At 38.8% G+C, this 10,469-nt stretch overlaps 1 protein-coding gene across 1 annotated transcript in view; it reads right to left on the bottom strand.

The window, feature by feature from the left end:
- Positions 1–9,111: 9,111 nt before the first annotated feature.
- The window catches only part of LOC121931669 (potassium voltage-gated channel subfamily KQT member 1-like), a 330,206-nt gene continuing 328,848 nt past the window's right edge, over positions 9,112–10,469 (bottom strand). The window contains exon 17 of the mRNA XM_042469647.1: positions 9,112–10,192. Within this exon, the coding sequence (XP_042325581.1) occupies positions 10,037–10,192 (156 nt within the window). The 3' untranslated portion in view covers positions 9,112–10,036. The remainder of the gene's footprint in view (positions 10,193–10,469) is intronic.

Raw genomic sequence — 10,469 nt, 5'->3', positions numbered from 1 at the left:
CAAATCTAAACCCCATCAAGTAGTGATCTGATCTTAACAACAGAGCTATAGAAAGTCCCCTTCACCAAGATCACCATCACCCCACCCAGCAGGAAAATCATAGAGTCATAGAGTTGGAAGAGACCGCAAGGGCCATCCAGTCCAACCCCCTGCCATGCAGGAAATCTCAATCAAAGCATCCCTGACAGATGATCATCCAGCCTCTGTTTAAAGATCTAAGGACTGGAGCACAGCTTTGGCACAGCTTCTGGCCTCTTAAGATGCATGTGTCATTTAAACAGGATACCTCCAAAGTGACCCGAAACAGCTTTATTTTAGCCTATCTGTTCAGGCCCTTCAGAACCATTCCAAGATAAGTTCCAAGACATTATCCCCATCCCAGTTCCTAGTTTCACACACACAGAGAGAGAGAGAGAGACAGAGACAGAGACAGAGAGAGAGAGAGAGAGAGTGAGAGAGAGCGAGCCCATAGAAATATAAATGAAACCAGTTTTACCTTTTATTTCCAATGTAGCTTCTGGAGTGGACCATGAGATTTACAGAGAATGACATGGATGTTGCTCCTGTCAATTCCTGGGTCCCATTTAAAAGTGGATGGGAGAAAGCTTAAATCTCCTCTTCCATGTGCTGGTTCTGATACAGGCAGGAGGTTGAGCATGCTTCCTACTGGGTAATTAAAAAACAGACACAAGAATATAGTTTTTATGTTTTAACGATAGTACATTTCATCTTGACAGAATTGCTTCAGAGTGAACTTGCCACTGTTTACAGTTTGCACACCTTGCAAGGAGGCATGAGCCAAAGGTGGGGAAGGGAAAAACATTTTGTTGAGAGAAAAGACCACACCTTTATTTGCTATGGCTTCAGCACAATTTTGGCCTCACATGAGGGCCAGATTTGTGATTTGTCTGCCTGCCAGCTGATGTTCCATCATGATGGCTTGCTGGGGAATAATGGAAAAAGTGTGGGCCTCACAGCTGAATGAACTGCAAAGTGATCACTTACCAGCTGGGGATGAGGTTTGGCTGCAGGTTCCCAAGCTAGGCCAACACCTCTGGCTCCCAACCCTAAGTGATATACTGGTAATAATTTGCCTTCTGCTTACTCTGTCAAATGTGTTTAATTGTCTTATTTTATTACTTTTTAAATTAATGCTTTCTGTTGTAGACATTGAACAGTGCACATATGCTACGCCATCCATATGAAAGGTGGAGAATGTCACTGCCTATTTTGATTTTACTGGAATCAGGTATTTTTGCTACATTTATGTTGTAGGCTGTGAGCCAGCGTGCGCAGTGTTAAATTGAAGAACTATAAATAAATATATTATAGGCCTTCATGGCTTTGTGAAGGATGCAGAGGAAATGAAACATGTGAGACAAATGCTTGATCTAGACTCTTTCTTCAAATTATGGTTTCATTACTGTAGGTTTCATGAACCTAATTGTAGAGAGATTAATCGCAGAGTTCAAAATCCTTTATAACAGGTTGGCATTAATCACAGAGTACAAATTTCTCTTGCTTTAAAGGCTGCTACTTTCCTTAACAGGCTACCCTAAAAAAAGCTCAAATGACATCAGAGGGTGAGTTAACCTCAGGTCTGTTCCCTCCCTACTGCCTTATCAAAGTCCCTTAGAAAGCGCTGTGCAGATTCTGCAGCCTAAACAGACTCTAAACAGCCTCAATAAGCTTTTAGCAGAGTTGCTCGGGGCCCATAATAAACCATAAGAAGAACAAACCTGGCATAATGGGTATTTTAGAAATGACCCTGTTTTAGACAAGATGCCAATGTGAGTCTTATTTCTGGCAGAGCATGTGTACATCATGGTTGAACATCTCACCAGCAGCTAAAATGTAAAGAAAGGGTGAGGATGTGGAATAGAAAATACTGTTCTAATTGGAGGGAAATAGAGTAACACAAAATAGGTTCAGGAAAAAACTAGAGGATGATGTAGTTGCTGAGATTGTAAGTTATGAGTCAGGAATCCATCACTGAAATTGCAACTCAGTCTATAGGACTGCTGGCTTTAAACAAGCTGCTGTCTATGGTGATTATCACATGGAGGCTTACCGTGGCTAAATCATTCTCAAAGCGCACGGCTGTGATAGCCAATCACACTTGCCTCCCATGATGCAATCGTCACTGAGGAGCCTTGCTCCTCTCTTGTCATCAAAGTGTTCACTGAGGAGCCATTTTTCAACAATGGGAACTTCTGTTATTGGAGAAATGGCTGCTCTGCAAACGCTTTGATGACGGGAGAGGAGTGGGGTGCCTCAATGACAATTAAATCACAGGAGGCAAGCATGATTGGCTATTACACCTGTGCACTTTGGGAATGACTTAGTCACGTTTTAGCCATGGTAACCCTCTGTGTGATAATCGCCTTACTGCTGCATACAGAGTCTGTGCTACCACTTTGTTTTCGGAGTGTTTTTAAAAATGTCTTAGGTAATGTATTATCTCAAGATATTGGAGATAATAAGCACTTCTTAAATTTATGTAAAGGGCAATATGATAGATTTGCCTTAGGGTCGCCATAAATTGGAAACGAAGGCACACCACCATCACCACCACACGCCGCATCATTATTTCTACTGCTGCTGCTACAGCTAAAGCCAAAAAGTTTCAAGATATTTTGTGGATTGCAAGTTATGTAGGACTTTTGGAAGCAATTGTTCCACCAATATTTGGCCTGTGATAAAAAGTTTGTGTAGCATGGTGACTAGTAAGTGATGTTGAATTAGGAAGTCCCTAGTTAAATTTTTGGTCCTGTTACATTGTCAGTAGGTGGCCTTATGAAAGCCACTTCCAATTACCTTTATCGCCCATTACTTTCATCGCCCTTCATTGCAAAACACAACAAGATAGTGCATATGAAGAGATCTGAACTCCTTGAATTACTGTAAAATCTGTTTGTAATGTTGCTCTGAATATTATCTGATAACTGATAATCTTCTGTGTTAGCAGAAACAATATAGTAAAACCTTTAATTCCAGAAATCTTGCTGTGGGAATGAAAATGTGAAAATGTGGTAATTTGCAGTGTATGATAACTATTACTGCCTGACTGAGGGAGGATAGACTATAATGTCTTCAGGTTTAATGGCAATCTCTTGAAATCCCAAACACCATTATTTTTTCAAATAATTGCCGGACTGAATGTGAGCTTTTCACTTTTCTCAGTTTTGTGATGTCTTTATGCATGTCTAAAAAATAAGCTTTGTTTAGGGTAGTGTGTTGTCTAGTGTTTGGGGGATAATATAAAGGGAAAGATCTTGCTTGTTTGTTTCAAATGAATTGTGTAATCTTGTTTGATACCTTTCTATTTATTCACTTGAATGTTTTGTCATACATTGTCTGCCCTTCTCATGCATTTGTTGAAGCAGACATATTCTTGGTGCATTCATATGAAAAATATGAAGCAATTCACTGTTCTTTCTGATGAATACAATTCTTTCTTTGGGTAAACATCCGAATAATTAATTATAATCTCTTGTCTTGAGTAAAAGAAACTTCAAATCAGTAGAATTTTGAGCATATGAAGTCTCCTTAAGATGAATCAGACTATTAGTTCACAGTACTAACATCTGAAATGGACCATGGTTTTCCAATGTTTCAAGCTCTGATACTACTACTACTATTACTAATATTTATTTGTATCCCGCCTCTCCCTATATTGGATCGAGGCGGGTAACAACAAACACAAGAACAATAAAAATAGAACACAAGCCACAAGTAAAAAAAAATAGCAAAACATATAAAATCCAATTCCCTATCTCCCTCCCACCTTAAAATAGTGTTAAAAACAACAATTCCCAATAAAATACTACCAATAAAGTAGTCAATAAAATCAAGCACAGTCACAGTCCGGTGGGAACAGCTATGCAACTGGAGAGTGAACATTCCAAGGAGGTCAATTTGGGAAGGCTTGCTGGAAGAGATCCGTTTTTATTGCCTTTTTAAAGGCCTCCAAAGATGTTATATCTCTCTTCCGGCAGGTCATTTCAGACTTTTGGAGCAATACAAGCAATATATACTGGAGGATACAAGCTGACTGACCTTGGGACCTTCTTTACGATAAGCATGTGCTCTTCTGCTGAATGATGGTGGCCTTTTCCCATTGCACTCAGCTGTTGTGGACAAAGGGCATGTGGGAAGCCTCTGAACACTAAGCATACTGAAAAACATTTAAGCTTCCTTAAGTATTTTTTTCCCTTTTATTTCTTTCTTTGAGAAGAAAGAAAGCCTCCAAATATGCTTCAGATGTTATTTTTAGGCAGACTTGTGTAGCAAGCAAAAAATGTGAAAACTCTTCTGAGGAATTCTGTTAGTTTTATAATCTTTCTTTGTAACTTGCTTCAACATTCCTCATATGTTTGGCATGAACAGGAACATTAATTCATCTTGAAGAAGATGAAACTCGGTGGGAGCTATACTGAGTAGGCCTATTGAATCAGTGCAATATATATGTGTGTTATCTCACTAGTTGGCACTGAATTCAGTAGGTCTGCTTTAACCAAAAAGATTCAGGCCTATGTGCCCAGGAGGATGAGTAGGTTGCTCAAATAGCTGTCTTTTCCTGCTGTCCAGCAAAGTGCTTGTGCATTTCCCAAATGCAGATTGTGATGGGAACCAGGCTGCATCTGTGGGGATGGGGAATAGGCTGCTGTTCAATGAAGACAGCAGTAAAGTCTCAGTTCACCCTAAGCCATTCAACTACTCCCCTCTGTTTAAGAACAGGTGGACTCCACATTGTTGGTGTACAGTCTGACTGATGGTGTGTAAGTACCAATGGTATCTAGCACATCCTCGGATTGGATCCAAGCTAACTGAATTGTACTGTATTCCCACTGAAATCACTAGGATCAAAATGATGTCTTTTATATTGATTTCAGTGGTATATAAATGCTGCTTTAGTTTGGATACGAACGTAAGTATTTAACAATTTGTTATCACTAGCTCACATCAGTGGCGCCACTAGGGTTGGTGTCACCCGGTGCAGTAGCTCATGGTGTCACCTCCTCGCCATTGACCTACTCCCATGCCAGATCATACATAATCTTTAGTCATGTTTTTGTACTAATATTACTCATAAATAATAATTGCTATACATCACTGAATCTAATGGGAATAGTTGTGGCATAAATTAAAATTATACCTTTAAATTACAATATCGTATGCACAAACTAAATGTATTTACTTTTGCATAGTTTCATATGGTTAAAATTAAAATTGGGTAAAAAGCGATGTTTTTAAAAAAAAGAAATTAAAAAAATAATAAAAATGTTAATTTAAAACAATTTATAAAAATTAAAACATTTGATTTTTTAAAAAAATCTCCTTTCACTTCTCACTGAACCTCACCCCACTCATCCCATCTTACAGCACTTTAAGCAGAAACAGGCAAATGTCACAACCTGTTTCCTGCCCAAAGGCAGATGTTTGGGGAGCAGTGGTGCCATCCCCACTTAGGATGTCACTTGGTGCAGTCTTCACCCCCTTAGGGATGTCACTTGCTCACGTGATCACTGTAACACTCAGCAGTACTTGATATTAGATTATTTAGGCAGCACTTTATCCTAAATTTGCTGGCAGAGGCATGCATTCATGAGAGTATGTCCATCTGGTAACTCAGTTGCCCGAGATGTCATAAAATCTCTTACACTGGACATTTTAAATGTCATGTATGACGGCACATGTATACATGGAAGTCATTACTGGTGTTGCAGTAGTCAGTCATGCACATCAACTAGTTAGACAATTTAATGAAAAACTGTATGCCAAAATAATATTTTAAAGAGAATTTAATAAATATTTTTCCAACTGAGACATGCTATTTACAATATTTACCAAAGTTGGTACATTTAAATTTTCTAAAGTGCAAGAAAATATGTATTTATTGTATAAGCAATTGTACACAGACATTTAAAAAAACAACTACTATCTGACATTCTGTGTGTTTGTGTGTTTTCAATGTAAAATTAAAAATTCAACAATACACTTTATGTACAAAGTCAGTTAATTCAAATAGCAGCTAAAGTCAATCTAAATAATGTCCATTTATAAAATAAAAGTTAGTTATTGCAAACTATAGCAGTTTTGCTACAGATGAAGGAGAGTTCAGTCATGAAACTTGCTCTGTGTGGATTTACACATGCTGCCAGTCCTGATACTGGAAGTATCACAAATGTAATTGGGCCAAACTTTGGCATGGGGTAGTGGGGCAGAAAATCCCGAGCCTTTATCAGTCAGATTCAAATCCACACTGAAACTTGGGCTTGGCTTATAATGGGGTATCCTCAACATTGTTTACCATTTGCAAAAACTGATTCTTATAAAAGTAGCAATCAGCAGTGTTGGAGCTCTCATCTTTAAGGTTTGAGTGTTTATGAGAGTGCCTACCACTATAAGCAGCATGGAGAATGTAGTTTACAATACATTTTGAGTCACTGGATTCTAACTCATCTCATGTACTCCCAGTGGGAATGCAGGGAAACACCAATCACATTAAAGATGAGGCAGCAATAGAATAGAATATCCAGATTTTTAAAATGGTTCCTGTTCCTCTACTGTTAGCCCTTTAGATTGGCTGTGCCCCTCCTATCACTTCACAAAGATTAGTACTGCAAAGAGAAACCAAATGACCAGGGCATCCTTTTTCAGATATATTCTGATAGGATTATTGCACCGCTGAAAAACATGTCTTACTTCTGCTGAATTGAAGCTTCATTTGGGCTGGTACCCTGGTGTTTTTGCATAGCTTTTGTCCCTAAAACTTTCATCCGTGTACAGCCCAGCTCCAATGCAGATCCCTGAACTCGATTTGGCAGCCATTTTTCAAAGTTGGGAGCTTTCTGACTTTGAAAAATGGCCACCGAAACAAGTTCAGGGACCCGCACTGGAGCTGGGCTGTTCCAGGATGGCAGTTTTGGGAAGAAAAGCCGTGAGATAATACCAGGGTACAGCCTGAATGAAGCTTCAATTCGGCAGCAATAAGACACATTTTTCAGGGGTGCGATAATCCTCTTAGACTAGCAAGATAATTTTTGAAGACAAGTTTTCTTCAATAATGCTTGAAACAATGAAGCAATTTACAAGTGAATGGGATAATTCTGCCTACCTTATGCTATGACTAAAGGGCTGTGCACACCAGCCATAAAGGCTGGCTTGGGGGCAGTCGGGGTGTGGCGTCCACATGATGCATGTCCTGACTCCACCCCAGGATGTGTGATGCCACACACTGCTCCACAAGGCGCATGGTGTCATGGTGCTCCTCTGGTGCAGCGACCACATGATGCAGCACCAAAGGAGCGCCTTAAAGCTACAGTGCCATGGCTATCGCGTCCTTTCCAGGGTGCAAAAAGGAGTCACTTTCTGCGTCCTGGAAAGGCCAAATCAGGGCCTTGGGTTGGTCTGTACAACTTCTACAATAACAATATGAAGCTTCTTTAAAGCCTAGTATTACCTTCTCTGGTGGAGAGCAGCTCTTGGAGACTTGCCCAATCCTGTTGCTCTTAGATATTCTATGCTGGAAACTGGAACTGGGTCCTTATGCACAACATGTGCTTTGTTTCTGAGCAATGACCCCATTCCTTATTGAAGCAGCATTCCCCCATTGATGAATGCTTTTAAGTGAATGCAAATATTATTGCTGAATACATGAAAAAAGGATAATTTATTTGTGTATGTAACATTCAAGGCAACTTTGTATGGAATGTGCAACCACAAATATATGCTGCTTTGTGTATTTCTTGGGAACATGAGGTTAAATGCCCTTGGTAATGCAGTTTAGGTCTGTTGTATTATTTGAGTGTTTGGGAGTGGAATTTGATGCAAAACAAAACAAAACAAAACAAAACCTATGCAATGCACAACAGCAATTTTCAGATGGGGAGCAACATGGACAGTTGGCTTAAATGCCACTTGTACATGCATTATAAAATAATATCTTGGATGTCTTTTGTTGTCAATGCTTCTGACTAAAGAAAACAATGCACAGATCTGGACACTAGTATACTTGCTATGTTCTGGAATAATTCCATCTTTTGAATGTGGAATTAAACACATAGTTATTGAATGCAGGTTGATTCTCCCTTATCTGGAATTCCAAAAGCTGAAATAATTCAAAGTTCAAAATGTCCACATCAGTGGCTGACATAGTGCCACCTTTGGTTTCTGATGGTTCAAGGTACACAAACTTTGTTTCATGGACAAAATTATTAAAAATGGTGTGCATAAAATTACCTCCAGGCTAAGTGTATTCAGTGTATACAAAACATAAATAAATTTAATGTTTAGACTTGGGTTCCACCTCCAAGATATCTCATTATTCACCAGATTCCAAAATCTGAAAAACTCCAAAATCCCAAACACTTCTGGTTCCAAGCATTTTGGATTAAGGAGACTCAACTTGTATGAGAAACATATGGATTATATTTAGGACCACTTGAATTTTTTTTACTTAATTTGGATTCATTTTTTAGAAATCATATCTGATGTCAAAATACAAAATGCAGAAATGTAAACAAAAATAAAATGATGGATTTTCACACCCTTCCTCTCTCTTCTGAATGAAAAAGAACTATTTCAAAAAGGGAATGTTTCCCTGATAGTGGCAAAAATGCTCTTACTGAAAGTACCAATTATCCACCATTCTTATAGAGTTGGAAGAGACGACAAGGGCCATCCAGTTCATCCCCTACCTTGCCATGTTGGAATTCATAATCAAAGCAGATGGCCATCCAGCCTCTGTTCAAAAACCTCCAAAGAAAGAGAATCCACCACTGTCCGAGAGAGTGTATTCCTCTGTTGAACAGCTCTTATTGTCAGGAAGCTCCTCCTAAAGTTGAGGTGGAATCTCTTTTCTCATAGCTTGTAGGAATACAGAATCAAAGCACCCCTGACAGATAGCCATCCAGCCTCCAAAGAAGGAGACACACTGCCTCAGAGGCATATTCCACTTTTCCATTTCAACATCTTTCTGTTGAATATGTAAATAAATTTTGTGTATTTTAGTAAAAGGTCTTCCTGCAGCTCCTATGCAAGAACTGTCACACATGTACATCTTGTTTCACTTACACAGATAATAAGGAGACTGTTTGCTCAAGCAAAATGTTGAAAACCAACTTATGGATGTTATCCACTTATCCTCCTTGGGCAACAGGCATATTTCTTATATTGGCCAGGAAAATAAAGGTAAATATTGATTGCACTGAGACAGAAAGCTGACTTGAAACTCAAAACATGTGGAGTAACTGTTTTCCACAAAGATTAAAGGGGGATTCACACAACCTCTGTCCCTACTCTGGAGGATATGGATTCTAAATTTCAGCCATTCAATCCTTAAATAAATGAATACACAAATAAATAAGCAAACTCTGCAAGTCTGAACAATCAAAACTTTCCAATGACTAATGATTGAGCAAAATCTTAGCTTAAGTTTCATAAGAAGTTCCCTTGCTTTATAATTGTACCCATTGTACCTCCTAATGGAAGACAAACTATGTGACTCTGGAGCTTTGTTTGTGCCAAATATCTGTCACCTATTTTCAGTGCCAGGGATCAACCTTGTAATATACTGTATATCAGCAGATGAAAGTGCCATTGATCAGCTACAGAATATATTTCCTTTACTGATGAATGGTAATAGTCTCCTCAAATTGCTGGTAAACAAGAGGAAAATATCCCTATCAGGAGCTTCCAGGCAAGACTAAAAGCCTTGGCTTATCTTTTTGTAGAAAGTAACTATTGCATCCATTCATCCTAACATACTGAGTTGACAAATCTTATTGCTTGATGGAAGTCTCCCTGTTCCACACAAGTTTCTTGTCTCTGGTCCTGCTGAATGTTGCCACATCTTGTTGAATCCATTTGACGATATGAATAAGGAACAGATGGAAAAGGCATCCAGTTTAAAAGAAAGGGCAGAGGAGTTGTTTTGTCTCACTGTCTTTGCTCAGCTGCAAATTTGGATCTCAAACCAACTAAAATAATGTTTGAAAAAACGAGAAGCTGATGCAGTATTGTTCAGTTGTTTTCACATCTTACGGCTCATTGAGGGAGAATCTGATGAAGACCGTAACCGCCTGGCTCTAGGAGTGGTTGAAGGTGATGTCCACTCTAATGACTGCTTGTCAAATTGAATCTGAAGAGCATTCAGAATGTCATTCAGCTTATGGTCAATCTGTGTGACCTGTTGTAGAAACAGAAAGCAAAACATATAGTTTTATTATTTGCTCACATAGGCATGTGTGTGTGTGCATGAGAGATAGAGATTAAAAAGCAAACCAATAACACTTCTATCAAGTTTGTGTTGGAGGCCAGAAGGATGCAGTTAATCATTCTGTGTGTGAGTGAGTGTGTGTGATAAACAAACATAAATAAAAATAACAGAAGTAAAATGTTTCACCTTCCACTTTCTTCAGTTGCTAAGTAAGTTTTGGATCTCTTTGTCAATTGCACACTTTACC

This window comes from Sceloporus undulatus, chromosome 5 (genome assembly GCF_019175285.1).
Source record: "Sceloporus undulatus isolate JIND9_A2432 ecotype Alabama chromosome 5, SceUnd_v1.1, whole genome shotgun sequence".
NCBI lineage: Eukaryota > Metazoa > Chordata > Lepidosauria > Squamata > Phrynosomatidae > Sceloporus > Sceloporus undulatus.
This window is presented reverse-complemented; position numbering and strand designations above follow the sequence as displayed.